The following is a 20,986-nucleotide window of genomic DNA, read 5'->3' as shown; positions in this document are numbered from 1 at the left end:
AAAAAAAGTCTCCTCTTATCTTTTGATAGCTAAAACATGCAAGCAGTGCAGGCACTTGGCTAGCACACATAATTCCCATCAATTACTCAGAGAAATACTTCCGTCTCTGTAAATCGAGGGCAGCTGACAAGACACAGACAGCTCTTGGCACAATGGAGTTATGTTATGAATGACATCTGGATAACAAGAACACCTGGACTGGGTGACCCTGCTGGAGCAGTGGAGGAATGACGTTACAGAGGGGATTCAAGTGTACCGAGGCTCAATCTGTGTACGATGTTGACGATAAGGAATTCTGTTGTGTGCGCTTTGCAGGAATGTACAGCTGAACTGAACCCGTCCCCACCTGGGAAAATGAAGTTTGTTTATCCAAGGTCATCTGGTGACGTGGTGGTTCAGTGGACTGGTGTTGATGGTCTGGAGTATGATCGTTGCCCTATTTGTCTGTATTCTCTCACTTCGCTTTACAGGCTTCTTTTTTTTTTTTTCGAGTAAAATCGATTAAGTTAACAAAAAAATGATCAGAAAAAAATACTCTGAAGTCATTTGTTTTCCACTGCCGAGGCAGTTTGAGTTCACAGGTTCAGTCTCAGAGCTACTGCACATCTGCAATTTTTTTTGGACCAACAGCTGTTTCTGTTTTCTCCAAAGTGCTCAGCGCATAAGAAGGAATTACTTCAGGAAATCAGATTTTCAGAAAGCAGTGGTGCAGCAAGTCAGAAATAAACAACAGAGGAAATATATAGTTTGTATGGGAAGAGAAACATTTGTGAACAATGTGCCCCAACATTCAACAGTTACCTCTCAACATGCAGTCAAATCCAGAGTTTCCGGTCATCTAATCACATGTATGGTATGACTATTCTAAAAAGGTATGGACCACATGGAGTGACTTTACAATTAATATCCACCTGAAGACTGGATTCATGCATGCATGAACATCTGGTTTGCTTGACTTATTCTCCTGAGAATACTGCAATCACGTGCAGTATAATAATAATTGTTGGTGAATATAGAGTGACATTTCCCCCCTGTGCCCTGTGAACGATGACCTGGAAGGAGCTAATGTCATGACTACCTAGCACCACTAGAGGCCAATATACCAACCGTGACGGTAAAAGTTTCCAGTGAAACCAAACACTGTGTCAGTTGGTGCGACGTGTCTTCCAGGTGGGTTGACCTTCACTTCCTGTTCCAACTGCAAGGAAAAACACTGCTGACATGTATAATTAACCGCCAGCAGTCAATCATCTCATTTCCCACACACACACACACACACACACACACACACACACACGTGTCTCCTGTGTGATAAATGTAGCATGGCTAAAAGTATGTCTCATGTCAGTAACTGAACATCGTAGTCAGCTCAGCTTCCTCTCTGTTCCCCACCTTTCTGAGTCCTCCACACACCACGCACTCTGAAATACATGCTTTTAGTTTGGTAGGTAAGGTCATCTGGGCGAGGCCGAGGTCAAATTAAACGTGATCAAGTCTAAAACTATCCATCATCCACTGGGAGAATAACATTTCTCAACTTCTTCATATATTCCTCTAGTTTGGGTCTTCTTTTTCTTCTGTGTATCTTGTGAAGTCTTCCTAAAGTCAGGCCACACCTGATCTTCTCCTTTTGAAGCAGCCCAGAAAGCAACAGCATCGACTGAAATGTTTGTATGTAAATGTTTAATGAAATCCAGCTGTGACAATTATCTGAAATATCTCCTCCTTTTAGTTGATATCAATAAGCTTTTCCAAGTGGCATACTGTAACATGAATAACTAGTAAAACTATAATGGTATGTGATGTTCACAGGGATCTTATTAACATGTAATAGTTCAAGACCAACATTTATTTTTCTCTGCTCTATATAATGCATTTCTTGTTCTTCCCAGGGCAGGGTTTACAAATCACTTCTGGCAATACGATAATTTTTTCCTCATTGGAAACCAATCATTGGGTGCCAGTGACTGAGATAGGACGTCTAATTCACATCTGAATGGAGTGACAGACTATCAGCTTATTCCATCCCCGTAACTGTGTCCTTGAGCAGGGCAATGATCCCCAGCCTGTCAAAGAAGCTCTGCTTTACCTCTTTGCTGACGTGCATGTATTACATGCAAGGAAACAACACTCCCGATTACAGGGTGTGTAAGCACAGACAATTTCTAATTATGTGAGAAACCTGGCCCCTGATCTTCTATACATCCTCAACCTGTTTAGTCTTATTTTAACTGAATTATACACTATTTCCCAATAGAATGACACATTAGTCAAATGGGTTAAAAGTACATTAAGTACTTTAATTATATTATTTCACACTGAGTAAATCAACCCATAACCCCAAAATGACCTGGCCTGAGAACCATGACATCATCTGATAGAAGACGGGTGAAAGAAAAACACACAAACAAGACTGCCCCCTGGTGGCTAACAGGAGAACAGCTCACGCTGCTGCTACCAACAGGGAGTAAAACTGAAAATAAGGCATTCATTTATACACCACACACGTCATAACTGCAAATAGCACTTGACAGTTCACCACTAACAACTGAAGGGTTTCACGGCATTTCACTATTTTACACCAAAGGGAGACAAAAGTTGTATTGTCCAAAGCATGTCAAGCAGAGGGGAAACATGTTCTTTTCTCCTGTTGTGATTGGATAAAACCAGGCAGTATGTTTCACTGAAAAGAGGGAAAAGATTATGATGAAAACTGATGGATCGTGAGCTCAGTAGATGAAGAGGACTCGGGTGCGGGGCAGGGTGGATAAGGTGTCAGCCATCTTTCGGATTCTGGCATAGTTGATGAATCCTCGCAGGAAGAGCAAAAAGCCTGGAGAGCAGCAACAAAAAGGGAAAGTGAGACAACTGGAAATGGCTTAAAGTGGGTTATAATTCACTAAAAATAGTGACCACTCCCCTATTATTAGTAATTTAATATATTGCCAATATTAAAGTATTCTTTATGATTATGAAAATGGGAATTTAAGATCGGAGAACAACTTGTTCTCCTCCCACTTTGCATCCTCTATGTACAGGATAATAATCAGGGCCGACTATCCTGCTGTAACTATTCTGTAACATATTTGACACCTCAACACTGCTCCAGGGAAGCTCCACCGAGCACAAATGTGTCACAAAAACATTAAATTCCCTTTTTGAATCTTTCATATTCAGAGGTTGGCTACTTACCCAACACCAGGAACACCCACCACAGCCAGTACTGTCCATCAAAGTACCCGGGGAAGTATGTGGAGAACTACAAACCCAACAGAGAGACAGAGGTGCCTGGTAAGAATAAATATGGCCTGCCATGGTCTCAAAGCAGCGCTCTTCTCAAGGAAACTTTGAGGAAATAGTGCAGCGCCAACAAGCCAACCACTACAGCAACAACATTAAAATACCAGAGTTGTTTGTGCGTACAAACAACTCTGGTCCTTGTCGTACCCTGACTATGAAGATCCATTTGATTAGGGAGAGGCCAAAGCCTGAGATAGCCCCATAGCGGCCGGCTGCTGATGTGGTCACACATAAAGACATGAAGAAACCGATCCAGTTGAACAGGAATGCCACTGGACAGAGGGTGGAGGGGGAAAGAAATGTGTTAGACAATCTAGGGAGACGAGAGCTGTAGACGACAGACGATGGGCGGAGAGAAAAGAGACAAACGGACGAGTGCGTTGAGTAACTAACTGAAAAAAGTCAGCATGAAGATGCCGTCATTTCCTATCCTCAGCTGGTCGGCGTCCTCAAAGTCATCTCTGGTCACAAAGTCTTCATCCTGCAATATAACAGGAGACAGGGGAGGAAAAAAGGAGAGGAGAGGCGAGTTATTTAAAGCATTCAAACAACTTCACCACAGCCAGGCAGTAGCATAGCTTTCAAGGACTTTACTATCTTTATTTCAAACTATTTCCAGTCTACAAACCAATTGTTTGGTGTTTTTATTTTAAACAAATTCACAATGTTGTATTCAAAACTCGACAAGTACAAAGCAGTGGCTGAGATCAAAGTGAAATTGTGACTAACCACAGGCAAGCACATGAGTGGAGACCAAGCTTTGCTCAAAACAGGGTAAAAACAACACAAACAACCAAGAGACCAATGAAACCACCACAACACAGCAAGCCCATTTAATTACCATCAGTGTCAGATTATCGAAAAGGATTGGAGTCAGTTCAATTCAATGTGGGACATCAGGAGGACCGTGGATGTCGTGTACCTATCAACTAAGCACTAGCTAGCACTCTAAATACACAGACACACAAGAAGGTTGAGGAAGTGAATGCATCCAACACTGTAAGTGCATCTGCGCTCTCACACAACAATACTCGTCCTCTCAGCATACACTCTCCTCCCACTCCTCCCAGTTACCTCCAGTGAACTGCGAATTACATCGTCAAAAGCCTCCAGGCGTTCCCTGTGCTGAGGCTGCTGGTACTGAGCGCAAGGCAGTGTGTGGCAGAGAAACACAACACCAGCAAATCAAAACAGGAAGGCCACACACGCAGTCAAGTGCAAAGCCTCACAGTGACCACTAGAGGTCAGAAATGAGCCGTCGGAAATGTCTTTTTTGGTTCCTTTTTTCTCACTCAACAGATATTTTTAACAGAAAGTCATTTCGTATAGTTTCTGATGGATAAGACAGAGACTCAAGAGACCTTTGTGGTAACCTACACATGGGAGGTTAGATTACTGGTGTTCTTTTCAAACGGCATTAAATGCAAGTTAATGGCATCCTGTAGAAGATGAGGCGTGCGTTTCCCTTTGTAGATGAAAACGACAGCTACACAATAACTGGAAAACAAAAAGGTTCTTTTTTACAAACCAATGCTTTATAAAAAGAACAGGGATATTTTCCGACGCAATCATATCAATAAAGATCTGGAAACTCTTCACCGGATATCAACAACGACTATAACAACAAAAATTAATAACTCAATTTTAAAGATACAATCAGTAATGAAAGATTTTGGGGCTTTGGTTTTTTAGTAACATGTGGTTGCAGCAATAAAAACTACACCATCAAAACAACAACGTCTTGAAAGCAAATTGAAATCGGAGATTTCACTGCTTATTTCGACCCTTACCCCCCTGTGAAGTAACGGATACAGAGATAAATCTCAAGGCGGCGCATCATAACAATTTTGAGTACCGCCTTTGCGGCTAAATTGAGCTACCTCACAGATTCAATACCTGTCCAAACATGTAACGCCAACCCTACATCAGTACAGAACATGTTAAAAGCCTGAAGCTCCGTTCGCGTTTCAAATGCTGCGCTAATATTTACTCAGATTTTGCTCAGAACAAACCTGGGTGCAAAGTGCACAGAGGGAGGTAGTTCAGGGGGAACGGGAGATTGAGGCATTAACAGAAAAGGGTTACCAGCTGTGAGCACTTGTGAGGCATAGACTGTGGTCATTATGAGCAAAGGTATTGCTGAAGGTCATTTAAATCGGCGTGATAATAAATGTTTTTCTTCAGTGTTATGAATCTCCTACTGCTCAAACCAGCGACAATTGTTCACATCGGAAAAAGACAAACAGACACAATCAGTAGCGAGGAGCGAAGCTTTCCATCGCAGGGTGCGAAACACTTCCCGTCTTGCTGACAACACAGGAAGTGTTTGGGCACAAGGCGTTGCAGTGTGTGTGTCAGTGTACATAGTGAATGTGACCACAGGCAAAGAGTGAGATACTCACTCTCCCAGTTACCAGGGGAACAGTAGTCTCAGTCTTGGTTCTTTCTGCTTCATCATAGGAAGGCAGCGTGGTCGCTACGTTGTATGAAGGAGGCTTGGGGAAAGCCCCGTCTTCCTTGTAGTCAAAGTAGGCTGTAAGAGGAAACGGCACAGTTTCACAAACAAAGGAAGATGTTTGTACAAGAGCAAAGTGATTCGTATTGCATTGCGTGTTTACAAGCAGCCCTGAAATTGGAAAACAGTCACAAGACTCGGACGCGATCTCTGAACTACAATTTCTTACTAATCTGCACTGACTTTTTAGATTACAATAAGAGTGCTGCTTATGCAATCAAGACAAATCCCTGTGTTTGACTGCCCCGATAATGGTAAAATAACTGGGACGGTATGGGTGATGAAAGAGGGTTAAACACGTCCGAGTCAACCATACATCCCAATCAATAATTTAGGCCTGTCAACATCATAGCTTTGAATCAAGAAAAGCTTGTGAAAAACAAAAACGGGCCAATGTTAGAAGGCTACAGCTGTTATATTTACCTAAATACGATCGGACTCGGTATCAGCAGATACCCAATTTTAAAAAGAAACATACAAGGTTGGAACATCCCTGAAGGAATCATTTATTTCTGACCTGTGTGTTGTGTCTACCTTTCAATGTATTTATTCTTTTGGTGCGGTATACTGCAGTTATAAAGATATCAATATTAATACCTCAAACAATGCTCTTGTGTTTTTTCTTGAATAGTCTGCAGTTATTATTATTATTATTCACTGGCTCAAGATGTCTTAAAAGGGCCGTGTTTCCTCCAGTTATCCCTCTGCGGACCAACACAAATGCGGCATCTCCAGGTGCCACCACTGCACCAGAGAAACATCTGGATGAGTCATGGCCTTACCGGCATTGTCCACTGTGATGCTGCTGTACGGGGGTGGAGCATCAGCTGCTACCTCGGGACTCTCTTCTGGGTCCTCCTCGTTGGTCAGCTGAGAGAGGAGGAATAACCACATCCTGGTTTATTTAAAAGGCCCACATGAATGTTAATGCAGGCAAACACCGTGAGCTCCGTCACTGTCGTCGTTGGTTGCACAGTTAGCGCTGCGAGCCACAGGCTCAGCCGACGCCATGTTGAGATCCGTGTGGAGGAACTAGACATAACAAGAAGAATTTGACACGCTCCTCAACATGCGTGTCAGCAGTCTGCTCTCCGTTTGAAACAGATGCTTTCAGGTAAAGAAGTGTCTCACTGCCTATGGAGTGATTTATTATTATTATTATGTCTATGGCCTACTTAAACGTAATAACAGACTAACACTTTGTCTCTCGTGGGCCCATAGTTTCCTATCATTAAGGAACTGTAATCCCACCATAAATGTGTAAGATCAGAGGGGAAATGGGCAACTTGTAACTGACAACTGGTGCATATCCAAATTACTATTTCCAATTAATTAACTCCAATCACTCTCTTAGTCAATAAGATCACCTGAAGATACAAATATAAACACATTTGTCTCCAGACATGCTTCAACATATGGAGGACAAATAACATAAATGAATATTGATAGAATATTAATTTGTGGTGTAAATGTTGCAATCATTTCAAGAAAATTCCTCTTGGAAAAAAAAAGCAACTGACTATATAGTCAACAAACAAATCTCTACTCGTGTAACGTGAACTGTCACTCACAGCAAATGATCGATCCCATTAGCAGACATAATAATAATAATCATAATCATAATATGCCCCATCAACATCTCGCTAAGCAGGTTACCCAGCAGACTTAGCGGTTAAGTTCGACCACCATCAAACACGCCCACTTGGTGCGCTGCGGGTCACGTGCGAGATCCCAAACATTAACACGAGTCCACACAGAGACGTCGAGAAGCGTGAATTGGAAGTGACACCTCGCATCACAATGCTAACTGAACAAAACATAACTCAAACACAATCAGAGGGAAACGAATGAGATGGTTAAGACAGGCGTTCGTGTCGCGTTGGCTTTCACGAAGGCGGAAACGTGAACCGTCGGGTTCACGCTCACTGTCATCTTCGCTCGACTGGAAATAACGAAATTAAATCGCAAAATAATACTCGACGACACTCGCAAAGAGCTCGTCACTTTGGGGAGCGTGTCCCAGGTGTGTCGACGTCATCATGTTAACAGTGTAAAGCTGATGTTAGCACGTGATGTTTAACGTTAAATCGTTAACGCGTTAGCTATTAGTAACCGATACGTGTTTCCATACCTGCTGATATCTGCCGCTCGGTTCGGCCATTCCGGTTTGAACGGCTGGGAGTCGGCAACGGAGAGATGGACGAGACACCAAACAACACGATTATATAACAGTAGAAACTGTAAACTCAATCTTCGCCACAATGAAAAACCTGTTCTCTCCTTCAACTGCTCGGTGGAAACACCACCGTCAAGCTCCAGTGTTGTTGGCATAACAACACAAGGCTTCCGGTTGTCTTGCTTTTTTTAGAAATAAAGTTCAAATTGAAAACGATAAATAGTTTTTAAAAAGGCTGCGATTTTGTGAAGTACTAGGTAGCCTACAACAGTAATAATATGTTTATTCAGTCAATCTTTATAATGAGGAAATGTTAACATTGTGTAATGTGGACATGTCTGATGCTTTTATTTTGAAATCACAACCTGATAATTCCTTCGACATTTTTTCTAACTTGATAACGGTCTTGCTCGCCAATCGATTGACGTCATTGGCCACAACAAACCATCTACTGCCCCCATTTGGAAATAAGTGAAACAACTATATCCCGAACAAGTTACTGACAATTAGCTCGGAAAATGTTAATGCTGAGTAAAAGTCATCCATCATCTGTGGATGTACTCAGTTCTGCATTCAAACGTGTAGTGAAGTAAAAGTACATGAATATGAGCATCAAAATACACAAAGTATCAAAAGGAAAAGCACTCACTTTGCAAAATGCAAACTATCATGTTGCTGGATTCTAATTATTGGCGTATTTATATGTTCATCCCTTTCATATTGCACCTGGTAATTGTGGGGCGTATTTATATATACATGTATCATTTGAATATAGACAAATATACAGAGAGAGAGAGAGTGAGAAAATATACTCATAAATTGTTAAGTGTTAGAGTAATTAGCATTCTATAATGTACATCTTACTCACTGTTCTAGACACCTCGAATAGGCATCACTGTACAATAAAAACAAAAAGCAACTTGGTCTTGTAAAGTTTTATTGTATCTTTATCTCAAATAAAAAGACAACAACAATACCTGTGACATTTTGTATGCAAGCTCAAGTGTTGGAGAAGTTATATCTCAGATTGATTTCTAGTCAAGTTACTAGGTAGGTTTCCGGTACTTAAGGAGCACGGGGTAAGTGGTACCAATGTGCTTTTGGTTGTAGTGGTGGCAAACAATCTCCACGTCGTAGAAACTGAACTGGACTTTGACGCGCTCGTTGGGCGAGGTGAGGAAACAGAGGGTGTAGAGGGCGAACTCAAACTCGGGACTGACGCCGATGAAGATGCTGCCCTTTGGCTTTATACCTTCCTTCCAGCTGAACTGAAGGGCCAGGATGTGTTTGTTCTCGTCGGGCTGCAGTGAGAGAGAGAGAGAGAAAGAGAGAGAGGGGGGTAAATGGCAGGTGATAAAAGAGTCACATTGAAGATGATGGTGTCCCTTGGGTCCAGTGCGCCATGCAAATACTTTGGCATGCAGTGTGTTGTGTGATCATTGGAAACTGGGGAGAAGATTGGTGAAAAATATGAAAATAGGACGTGAAAACGCGACACTGTTGTAAAGCTACAGGAGACTCCTTCCCTTGTTTATATAGAAAATGGGCTAAAATCCCCGAAAAATGCTCAGTAATTTGTGTTAGGCTCAGGTTAGTCGAAGACGAAATACAGAGAGCCGAGCAGAACGAGAGCGGGTTAAACGTGGTCGTAGCAGGATGTGAGGTTTCTCATCACTGTGCAAGAACGATGATGTGAGCACGAGATAACAGAGAAGAGCGCAAGTCAACTTGGGGGAGGAGAGGAGATGAGAAAGGACAGAAGAAAGATGAGAGATTTGTCCGATGTACGATACAATACAGATATAGTAGTAGCTGAACATATATTCATTCCCCATTGAGGTCCAACTTAAAAGTAACAATGAAAACCATACCTGGGGTGAATTTGCATTGACGCTGTAGCCTTTGTAATCAATGTGGCCCAGCTTCTCTTGCAGGTAGAGCTGGATCCAGTTGTGAAAGCCGATGACGGTCCTCCCTCCTCTCGTCTCTCCAACAAACACGTGTTCGAATCCAGAGGAGTCGGGCCTGGTGAGAGACAGACAAGTATATGCCGATGTAGATGTGGAGGCTTCCCACGCAATATTATCTGACGGGTCTTTCTCACTTGTTCCATGCAGAAGAACAGATTTGAAAAGTTCCATCAGCTCATGTCGCAAGCTTCATTTAAAGGCCGATGGAGCCTTATGACTCTAAATGTAGCAGCGTGGCATTTATTAAAACGATGGGATTGCATTTACTCGTGTGCCATTTGGACAAAACGTGGTTCTTAGTGGCTGTTTACTTCCTGAACATGCAGCAGTTATGCATTTCCAGTAGTTTGCAGCGATGCCGACTGGATGTGTGAGACAGAGCCCGTCTCTCACAGTAAGAAGGGTTACCACCGCAGTGCCAGATTCTACCGGTGAAGTTATATTTAGGCGCCGCGCCAGATTCCACCCACCTGCTGGATCCTCTCCTCGCGTAAAGTTCAAACCAGATCCTGTACAGCTGCTCCTTGAATTGTGTATCGTCCTTCGGAGAGAGTTGCTTCTCCACCAGGTATTTATGAGCTAACTGCAAACAAACAAGCATTTACTAGGACACGTTTTACATTTTCATTTGTAGCCACGCTAGCGGCTCAGTGGATGGCAATGTCACTCGCTCAGTCCACCACTCTGGTCCAGGCTGAGAGGTCTCAACAACTATTTGATGGATCGCCAGTCAATGTTGAGCAGACATTCCCACAAAATCAATCTTACTGACTTTCATGAGCCCCGAGACTGTGTTATATGTCTAGAAATGGGCCTTTATGAGACACAGCAAGAGGGGAGAGTTTATTTCCAAATGTCCCCACAGGTACCTTCATAGTGGGAGTCTGAATGATGGAGTCCAGGAATTTGTGGTTCTCTGTCACCTCCTCAGGTGTTACAATTTCTGGCTCGCCGGTGTCACTCACGTAGTTATCCAACAGAGAGATAAAGGCTGTAGAGACAAAACACAGACACTCCTCAAAAAGGGGATATGGAAAATGGAGATAATGACAATTATGGAAGCTGAATACAGAAACCACGAGCTCAGTATAATATAGATGGATAAGGTCTCAATACAGTGTGTCTTCTTGGATACATTTGTCCTGAAAAAAAAATCTCCAGCTCAAGTAACCGGTGGAGGAGCAGTGAAGCAGGTTGCTGGGGACCATGGGAAATCCTCCTTCTTTTTGTGTTTTTTTCATGAAGGCAGCTGCCTCAGAGTGAACTCTGAATACCAACTGTTACATAATTCTCCAATAACTCCCCAAACGGCTCCCTGTGAGGGCAACATGATACACGGCACAGATCTGTGAAAACACCCTGAGAAAAGAATTGCCGGAATGAAGCATTCTTCAGCAGTTATCGTGCGTAGGAAGATTTAAAGAAGCCAGTTGTTACAGAGGAGCATGTGTCTGCACTCAGCGCAAGGGAACTCTGCATGCACTGTGGTTACGCAACCACGCCACTGTTTGTCATAAGGAGATTATGAGTAGATGAAGAAGCTTTACTCTGAAGGGAGGCGAGGAGGGGGGATCATATCAAACTGTCAGAAAAAGCAATGTGTCAAGAGATTGAGTCAATTATAAAAAAAATAATGTACAGAGCAATTGTGTAAGATGAAGAAAGACAATTCACCTTGAAAGCCCCTTACCTAAAAAAGTCTCCTTTTTGAAAATGTTCTCGTCGACAAACGTAAACAGAGGATACCCTGCTGCGTCATTGTAGTCGAAGGCCATGCTGTCTCCGGCTTTGCCCTGCAGCAGGGAGAGAACCACTCACACTTAATAACTGGACTTGTGCAAATAGTTTTTTTTTTTTGTTTTCGCCTGCTTTCATACATTGTGCATGCCGTCAGGGCTACTTTAGCAACACGGATGCACTGCCACAGTTTAAGAACTACACTTGAAAGTAAAACAAATATATAGGTGGTGCAGAAAAGCTGCTCCATCAAACTACAGAACCAAACATAGATATGAAAATGTTCTGTTGTCTAATCTGAGCTGGCAGTTCAAGACCACATTCCCCAAAATCCTCATTGCTCACATGTTCTTTAAAACCTCTCTGGTAGGTCTTTGGTTTCCTCTTTTCATATTGAAGTTGGAAAGCATATATATATATATATATATATATATATATATATATATATATATTGCAGCCTCATGTCTGAAGGTGTGTATTATGTGTGGTGCACCTGCAGAGAGATCCTGTAGTCTTGTCCAGGCTTGAGTCTGTTGGTGTCATTGTCCCACAGCTCCTGCACCATGGCCGACAGCTCTTTGTCACTCTCCATCATGGTGGTCCTGCAGTGGTTGAGCCGTGGATGGTCTGGTCCCAGTTTATGTCTCCTATATGGGAGAGTTATCAAAGCTTGGCGTTAACATTCATGAACTAAAAGAACAATTGTGAAGTACTGGTACTTTAAATGTGATACTTTTTAGTTACCGATAGTTTACGTGACTATTTCAGAGGGAAATGTTGCACTTTTTATTTTTATTTTTAAGTTTAGTTTTTTACATGGAACACATCTTATGGGCTAGTAAAACATGATGCCGTGCTAAACTTTATTCAGGATTTGTATACTTTTTAGATCACTTTTTTTATCTGTCTATCTATTTTTATTTCAGAAAGAGTTAAATTCAGTAGAAACATTTTAGTGTGTCATGGTTGTCTAAAACCATCTGTTAAGGAGTTTCATTATAGGCTAATATACTAATCAGCTGATAAAAGCTACTAAACTAACTATCTTAGATCTAAACAGTTTTAGATCCAAGATATATTTTAGTTACTTCCTTCACACATCAATTTCTTAAATCAACTGCTGCCAATTGCCGATTATCATTTAACTCATTTGAATACCTTGAAATTAGTCAGAAATGAGAACACCATACACCAGGTGTACTGTTGCTAAATTATTAATTATGTCACATTGCACTGATCTAAAAGCCAAAGTATGAAGGTAGGCAGATTCCAAAAAATATTAGGAAGAAAATGTGTGTGAGGTGTGGGATTTGAGCGATGTTGAGAATAAGTCAGACTTTTCCCTTTGTCCTAAACACATCATATTCTGGTGTCACAGCAATATATCAAAGAATTTAAATTGCTGTTGAATTTTTATATGTGTTTAAAAGCAACTGCTAACGTTGCCTCTCAAGCCTGGAAAAGAAGGCGAGGTACAATATGTAATAAGTATTTTTATGTTTTATCCAATATTATGCTGGCCGATCATAGTTGTTTGCATGAGACAATAATACACCTATATTTATTCATTCATATTAAACTATCCCTGGCTAAAGATGGCTTTGTCGGCACTTCATGGGGATATTCATTTCTGAATTTTAATCGGACTAATAATAGAAAGCCATCGTATCAAAACATGTAGCTTCTGAGACAAATTGATCGATATGTAAAGTTTTAAATCCCAGCACAATTCAAAAGGCCATCGTCAGGTGAATGTGCAGTCCCCAGCCAGACACAGCTCAACATCACCACTGCATTCCACAAAAACATGTCCGACAACAGGAACACACACACACACACACACATCCACGACACCGAGCTCTGGGACCTTCATCCCCATCGTCCGGGCCCCGGGTCGAGTCCCATCAGCCACCACACATCAGAGATCCACTGACCTTTTTTCTCTTCCTTTGAGTCTCGTCCTGCTTTTTTTCTGGTTCAGAAAGTGATTTGAGGGTTCCTCGGTTGTTGGTCAGGACCTGCTGCTTGTGGTTTCCTGAGAGCAGGTGTCTTTATGGGCATAGTAACAGTTCAGTCAGTCAGTGTAATGTGAAAGACAAGCAGGGGCTGGAGGGGGGAGGGGGGGGGCACGAGGCAGGGGATGGGACAGGAGAGATGGGCCATTTTAAAAAGGTTGTCCCCTGTCAGCAACTCTAGCCAAAGGGATTATACCATGTTGTCGTCTCTTTTCAATCTCAGGCTGAAACGTGGGCTCTTTGTTTCTTTAGTGCTTCATTGTTCCTCTGGCGGTCACAGTGTAACCTCTGGATTAAAGGTTAAATGTGGGTCATGTTTCAGGTAACCAGGTGTTGTAAGAAGCCGACTTAAAGCACAACACGGGGCTCATTTAGTAATCGGTAAACACTCAATCGTGTGAACGTTTCTGATTTTGCGGTTTCATTGTCGAGCTTCACTCTGAATTCTTAATTGAGTGAAACTCCGATCAATCCGTCTTTCTGAACTAAACCACATTTTAGAAAAGCCTTGCATCAGGTTTAAAATGTTATCAGTATTTGATTCCTAACTTGTAAAAGATTTGGAAACACTCTTGCGGCATAATAAAAATAATTTGAATGTTTAAATGTTTATATGTTCATACATTTAAATAATCATTTAGAGTATTTCTAAATGTATTTAAACAACCATAACAAAAAGGAGTGGAAAAACTACTTCTTGTCTCTTATCCTACATTGTGTGTGTGTGTGTGTGGGGGGGGGGGGGGGAGGGTACATTTGATTTGTGAGGAACAGCTTCAGAGTGTAACAACTTAAAATACCAATAGCATTAAAATGTTTCGGCCACTGGCGGTTGACTGACATTGTTACATCCAACCATTTTGTCAGATCTGTAACCAAGCAACTACTGACCGTCAGTGTCCACTCCATAAAATGCCTTGTTGGAACTTTGTCTACAGAACTCTTTTCTTACAGCTGTTTCATGGTTTAGTTTTTCTATGATCTTGCTCACCGATAACCAACTCTATTATACACCGTTGGCCAAACTCTGCGGTCTTTCAGTCTCAAACGGAATGACTTTCTTAAACAAACTGTAGAGTGGGAACATTTATTTGGACACAACCTATGCCGAATGCATTCTAACAGGCATCTGCAGGTCCTGTTTTCCAATGTTTCTTTCATGAGATGAAGTGACAGTGACGGGAAAGTGAATCCATGTGCATTTCAAGACTGAGCGAGAGATTGTCTTTTCAACAGTCCACACCGGCATCAACTCTAAAAGCAGCCGGCCCTTTTTGAAGCGAATCGCTCCACGTTGACGAAGAACAGATTGGATGCCGGCTTTAACCCTTTCTATCAGAACTGCCTCCATGAGGCCGACTCCTTTCTGATGCATAACAAAATGAAGGAAAATAAATTAACATTATACAAATGTTTGTATCTCTAGGCATTATCAAGATCATATGGCCTCTCTTTGACACTTAACTTTGGCAACATTCAAGTAACAAGTTGTGCAAAGCAGGGTATGAATACAACTAGTCAAATATCATTCCTCAAGGCATATTCCTTTCTCCCACCCCAGTCCCTGAATGACCAAACACACACTATAGTCACAATCCCAGTAACCCCATGACTGTCATGAATAATTACTGCAGTGTCCTCCGTTATTCTGGATGGAAAAATGCAGGCGACGCAAACTAATTATGAAACCCATTCCCCAAAACCAACCTGCCTGATTTCAATCGTATGATGTGCAAAGGTGCATTTCTGTAAATTCATTATTCTCAAGAAAACTATTTTCCAAAAAGAGAAGAAAGATAATGTACATCCCGACAGAAGATGAAATGAATGTCAAGGGTTTCCAATTCTGGTAGTCAACCCAAATCCAACAAGAAAAATCTAGGTATTTTTTTAGTAATTATGTCTGGGATATTAATATTAATCTACAGGTTTTCCTGTTTACATTAATCCTGTATCAATGGGTGTGTATCTTGGTTAGATTATGAAAAATCACCTAACTATCCATTTGGAAGTTTGTTATTGACAGAAACACTCAGCTGCTCGCTAATAGGAAGCAAACGCCTCGTCAGTGGCTCCAGAATCACCTGTTGACCATTACAAGCCTGTGAATGTCGTAATTCATCATGAAAAAGTCAAATTAAGGAGTAGATATTTAGACATAATCTAGAATACAATAAAGAGGTTTACATAGATTTTTTCTTCTTCTCTTTTGTGTTTTGAATTAACAGTCCAGTCCTATGACATTGTCATATCAAAAAGATTCCCTACCACTAACAATGTATTCTTGATGTTTTTAAGAAAATGTCTGCTTTTACCAACCTGACCATAATTGTTTCTCTATTACTCGCCGAGAAAAAAGCTGAAACTCTGCCTGCCCTTCCTGAATTCATTATATACATGAAATCTGTCACATATTAAGTATGAACAACTTACACACAAGACATTGAATGTTTTATACCCAAGACGCCCGATCATATTCAAAACATGTTGTAGTGGCACTGTTGTGTTAGTGTCACAGGTGAAGTGATGGTTATGGGAGATAAAGTGCATTCAAATGGAGCATACAGCAGTGAGGTGCTGCACGGGTGTCAGTCTTCCTCATCACTCCAGAAGGCATCGTCTTCATCAAGATCTACACCTTGGAAAAGCCTGCAAGAGGAAAAGAAATGTCAAAGGTCAAAGCTCAAACGTAATAGAGAGACAGCAAGGGACGACTTGGCTGGAGTGGTGAACCAAAAAAATGGAAACAAGACCACTCACTGGTTATAACAGGGTGATTGTGGGTTGTTAAAGTGACTGTACGGGTTGACTTTGCTGAGGAGGCCCAGGCACAGCCAACAGAAATATTGTTTACAGGAGGTACAGGTCATCTTATTACAGCCATCAGCTTTCTAGAAAGACACAAGAGACAATGCATTAGCTGGAGAGGACATCTATTGATATTAGTAACTGAGACAAACCTAAGCTGAACATTTGGAATAGTCAAGGACACTATGGAAAACATAGTAGATTTTTTAAAATACTTAATCATCTGTACATTTAAACTCAAATGGCTTAAAGTCCATTCGTACCTGATCTGTGCGACACACACTGGAGTTTCAATTTTGTAATAACCTGACTAAATTCCCTCAGCTCTTAAAACAAAATACACCCCTATATATATATATATATTTGGAAGTTTGTTATTGACAGTTAGCCGTTAGTTAGTGTCATCGTTTTGACACTAACTGAAGTAAAGCCTGTTCTAACTGAGCTCTGGCCAGCAGGGGGAGCCCAACCTGTATATTGGTTCCACAGCGTGGGCAGCATTTGCAGTTCTCATTGAGCCAGTCTCTGCTAAAGGACTCTTCCACTGCTTTCTGGATCACCCTCTTCCCAAAGCGTTGCTCCATGAACTTTTTCCCCACAGCCGTGGCTGACAGGTACTCGTCTCTCAGGTTACGCAATTCCTCTGTCGAAGAAGGCAGAAAACAGGGATATAAAGTCAGAGTTGAAATTAATAAAAATGTGTCTCCAATTGAAAAGCTTCTCCGCAACCATCTTTTTGTAACATTTCACTATTGCAGCACCTGAATGAAAATCACTATTTACAATTTATTGACCCACGAGGGACTTTGGTTGCGTTTAGCTTCCTCTACATTTTAGTTTTTAGTTAACCGTTAAGTTAAGTTAACAAAGCCAAATAACAGTCACAGTGATATCTAAAATACACAATCCAATAAGCATTAAATATTACGCATTTAAGTTAATTTCATGAGTGTCTTCAATATTTACCCAAAGAGATTATCTCAAAGATGTAACTTCAGCATAACTAACTGTATACTGTATAATAACTGTAGAGCATCTGGATGGCTGTCGGGGATTCGTCCAACATAAAGTGCCAAATAGAATGAAACAGGACTCACATATGTCTCACATTCATACAGACATGCAGTAGATCCAGATGGGAGTGTGAACATCGAAATAACTTGACACTGAATTTAGAATGTTGCTATAACAACCAAATAAACTAGCATGAATATGAAATAACAATTAAGTAAACGTGTTAGAACCAGAACAGAAATGTTTCTCCTAATTCTATTCTGGGGCACAAGGCCAGACCTTTCAGTTTGAGGGGAAGTATATAAAAAAAATGTTCCCAGTTACATTACCTGCAGGGATTTTACAGTGGGAGAGGCCATGATAGCCCAGCTTGCACAGTGTACAAAAGGCATACTGGCAAGCTGAGCAAATCCCCATAGTCGAGTCCGGCTCCACCATCACAGCGGTGGCGCAGGACAGGCGGGGACAGTAGACCACGTCGGCCATGAGGTCCAGACTGGACTGGAGCAGCAAGCGGTCATAACGGGCAAACAGCTCCTCATCCACCAGCTGCTTCACCTGAGAGATGAAGACGGTTCATTACGAGTGACCGGCTAGATTTTCTGAAAAGCACTTATTTGTTTTAGATCTGCAGACATTCTCACACACAGACAACACACAACACACACACAGTTATTTTACCTGTGATGGTGTGGCTATGGAGGTACATTTGGGCTCAGGGCAATTAAGGCACTGAACGTTGCCGTCCCGTATTTGGATCTGGAAGTATTCCGTCATGCAAGCCTTGCAGTAGACGTGCTGGCACTCCTTAAAGCAAAGGCAGTTTGAGCCCAGCTTCTCCACAAAGCAGATCCCACAGCCGAACACCTTGCTGTCAAACACCTTCTGACGCTGCTCCTCGTCAAAGTCCAGGAGCTGAGGTAGGAGGTCGGCACGCGGGTCCATCACCAAAACGGCCCGCGGATCCATTTGAGAAGACAACGAAAACTGTGGTTGAGACTTTTCCTTCTTCGCTTCTCTTTGCTTCTCCTCAGCGGTTTCACAATGACTCCCACACTGCGTCAGAGCTGAACAGAAATGTATCAAACATATTAAATCACTCAAAAAAACAACCACAAAAAAAGTTAAAGTTTACAAAACTGTAGTGAGGTCCTTGTCCTGTGGTGATTTTTACTTAACATGTAAATTGACTGAGGATTCTTACGATGTGTACTTTAATCAAATAGTTTGTTTGAGACACCAGCAATTATTTTATAACAAATTATGCAGTGTGAATAAATACTAACGGCAGGTGTAAATTTACAGAATAGCAGAAGAGCAAATTAGTGTTTGTGCAGACGTAATTCTTCTTTAAGCTTAACTTCAAATAGCTGGTGTGAGACGTAGCTTTGCTAATGCACAAAGCATCAACTCAAGTGAAAAAAGAAAAAAACTACATCCATTTAACAAAACGCATGCTGTACCTGTGGCAGCTGGGTCGGTTTTCCTGCGCTCACCACCTGCTTTACTTCCTGCCTTGATGACTTCAAGAGGAGACTGGATGCCCAGAAAGCCCAGAGCCTCCTCTTTGAGGAACTGGATCCATGTGAAAAGAACCACACTGCCTTGGTTCTCCTCGCACAGCTCATCCAGACGTCTGCACAGAGAGCTCATCTGAGGAGGGAAAATAAGACAAATATTGAGTGATGAATGGTGAGGAGACTTTCTTTACCAACAATAACTCTTTTTCAAGGTGAAGACACTCACTTTTCCTGAGTCGACTCCCGATTTAGAATACTTAACTAAACCTTTTGTCTGGCGATGTCGCGAAGAATTATTTAAGCTACATGGATTCTCACCTGTGCTCTCGTCATCCATTTAGAGCTGAGAGTGAAGACTGGAAAAGATGTAGAGGGATACTCTGCAGGAAGCTCAAAGTTGAGCACCAAAGGAGGTAAGAAGCAGACATTATATTCAGTTTGCTTCTCTCCTGCAACACACAGAGAAGATTTAGTTACATTCCTTGTGGCGGTGAGATCAATATTGTGCCTGAATAAGAGTGGCAGAAGAGAAGTACAGGATAACTTTATGAAAATCATCTGCAAAATAGGCCAAAGGCAAAGTCTGAAAAGTGCAACACTAGCTCACTGACAGCTGTACCTTTGACCACCACTTTGAAGTCAGGAGGGAGCTCCAGACAGAGTTGGATCTCGCCCCCCTGCGCCGACTCTGCCTGGTGGAACTCCTCTTCATCATAGATACTCGCTAAAGCAAGCAGCTCATCCTCCTGGGCTTCCTTGTCCTCAGACATTTACATTCCTGAGAAATAAAAATAAAAACAGTAGCTGACAAAAATGGATCATTATTATGAAAATCTAGATAGTTAGCGAGGGCCAAACTACAACACCGACCAGTTTATCACGAGCTACCATCACTCCAAAACCAGCATTCACACCTTTTACACGTCATGCACTGATTATTTAACTTAAAGTTAGTTCATCACTATTGACAGAGAAGCCCTCTCATACACAGAGAAGTGGATCATGACGTGCGTTTACACGGCTAACGCAACTTTGTTGACACATAGTTAATGTCGGAATGCCTGTGGCCTCAGAGTTAGCACGCCGAGCTAGCAGAAGTAAAACTTTATTACTTCAAACGTGGACGATATTATTCATGAATATGCATCTGGACAGAATAAAACGCGGGTGGGGGTAAAGTGGCAAACTTCACGCCGGCACACAGTTAAGCTAGCGAACTCGGAAACTAAGTTAGCAGCATGAGGAAAGGAGGAGCGTTTAAGCTAGCTAGCAATGTTAGCCGATGTAAACAGTGACTATGACTACCGTCTGTAACTTTTCCTCTGTGGCAAACATGAAAACATGGCAACAGTTCCTCTGTACGGCTGAGCGAAGCTACATCACGCAGACAGAAGTGCGGCAACACAGCTGTTATGTGGGGGAAATATGTGCGGTTCTTACCTTTTCAGAGCAAATACTAGCGACTCCTGCACTCTGACTGGTTCATGACTGGACGGTGCGACAGCGCGGCCTGCAGGACGGTTAGTGTACTACAGGCTGAGTTCAGACTGACAGTAACAACACATCCGTTCATATTTATTTACAGAGGCTATTTTGTATTTTAGTATTTATTATTTTACACTGTAGAAGTTGAATCATTTACATCGAGTTTATTTAATTATTTGAATTATATTCATATTACCAAATACCAGATAAATACAATGCTAAATGCTTTGATGGCTATATTATTAAATATTATTATTAGGATTACTATTATTATTATCCTTGATACTAAGATTGCATTACCTGGGTCAGCAACTGCCCATTTTATTGATAATTGTTAAATCCTTGGAAGCCCTCTAGGTTAGATGGCCTGATTGACAGGCACCTGTGCCGACAATGGTATTGTTCAACTCTCGAACCCCCTCCAGCCTGCTGCAGAAGCCTCTCTG

General features: G+C 41.8%; 3 protein-coding genes across 7 annotated transcripts; all 3 read right to left on the bottom strand.

The window, feature by feature from the left end:
- Window positions 1-1,666: 1,666 nt before the first annotated feature.
- On the bottom strand, window positions 1,667-8,154 carry LOC117742303 (NEDD4 family-interacting protein 1-like). 2 transcript variants are annotated; one of them, XM_034549464.1, is made up of 7 exons: window positions 7,947-8,154; window positions 6,598-6,685; window positions 5,703-5,833; window positions 3,694-3,781; window positions 3,448-3,572; window positions 3,193-3,259; window positions 1,667-2,833 (listed from the first exon to the last, which is right to left on the bottom strand). In XM_034549464.1, exons 1-7 carry the CDS (start codon window positions 7,974-7,976, stop codon window positions 2,730-2,732), a joined length of 633 nt encoding a protein of 210 aa, XP_034405355.1. In that variant the 5' UTR covers window positions 7,977-8,154; the 3' UTR covers window positions 1,667-2,729. The 2 variants fall into 2 exon arrangements, with proteins under 2 accessions (XP_034405355.1, XP_034405356.1); XM_034549465.1 differs by having other exon boundaries at window positions 5,715-5,833; window positions 7,947-8,149.
- A 757-nt stretch (window positions 8,155-8,911) lies between these two features.
- On the bottom strand, window positions 8,912-16,241 carry endou2 (endonuclease, polyU-specific 2). 2 transcript variants are annotated; one of them, XM_034549462.1, is made up of 8 exons: window positions 16,147-16,241; window positions 13,633-13,747; window positions 12,192-12,345; window positions 11,652-11,754; window positions 10,831-10,952; window positions 10,432-10,544; window positions 9,863-10,016; window positions 8,912-9,292 (listed from the first exon to the last, which is right to left on the bottom strand). In XM_034549462.1, the coding sequence occupies exons 3-8, from the start codon at window positions 12,291-12,293 to the stop codon at window positions 9,038-9,040; spliced, it is 849 nt and encodes a 282-aa protein (XP_034405353.1). In that variant the 5' UTR covers window positions 12,294-12,345; window positions 13,633-13,747; window positions 16,147-16,241; the 3' UTR covers window positions 8,912-9,037. The 2 variants fall into 2 exon arrangements, with proteins under 2 accessions (XP_034405353.1, XP_034405354.1); XM_034549463.1 differs by lacking the exon at window positions 16,147-16,241 and adding an exon at window positions 13,910-14,430.
- rnf14 (ring finger protein 14) lies at window positions 14,785-20,565 on the bottom strand. Of its 3 annotated transcripts, none has more exons than XM_034549458.1 (9): window positions 20,496-20,565; window positions 19,675-19,833; window positions 19,374-19,504; window positions 18,999-19,188; window positions 18,217-18,602; window positions 17,865-18,093; window positions 16,992-17,164; window positions 16,474-16,604; window positions 14,785-16,362 (listed from the first exon to the last, which is right to left on the bottom strand). In XM_034549458.1, exons 2-9 carry the CDS (start codon window positions 19,823-19,825, stop codon window positions 16,302-16,304), a joined length of 1,452 nt encoding a protein of 483 aa, XP_034405349.1. In that variant the 5' UTR covers window positions 19,826-19,833; window positions 20,496-20,565; the 3' UTR covers window positions 14,785-16,301. The 3 variants fall into 3 exon arrangements, with proteins under 3 accessions (XP_034405349.1, XP_034405351.1, XP_034405350.1); XM_034549460.1 differs by lacking the exon at window positions 20,496-20,565 and adding an exon at window positions 19,926-20,350; XM_034549459.1 differs by lacking the exon at window positions 20,496-20,565 and adding an exon at window positions 20,361-20,489 and having other exon boundaries at window positions 14,787-16,362.
- Between the last annotated feature and the right edge of the window lie 421 nt (window positions 20,566-20,986).

This window comes from Cyclopterus lumpus, chromosome 14 (assembly GCF_009769545.1).
Source record: "Cyclopterus lumpus isolate fCycLum1 chromosome 14, fCycLum1.pri, whole genome shotgun sequence".
NCBI classification, from domain to species: Eukaryota; Metazoa; Chordata; class Actinopteri; order Perciformes; family Cyclopteridae; genus Cyclopterus; species Cyclopterus lumpus.
Note: the sequence above shows the minus strand (reverse complement) of the source record. Positions and strands in the feature narration are given on the sequence as shown.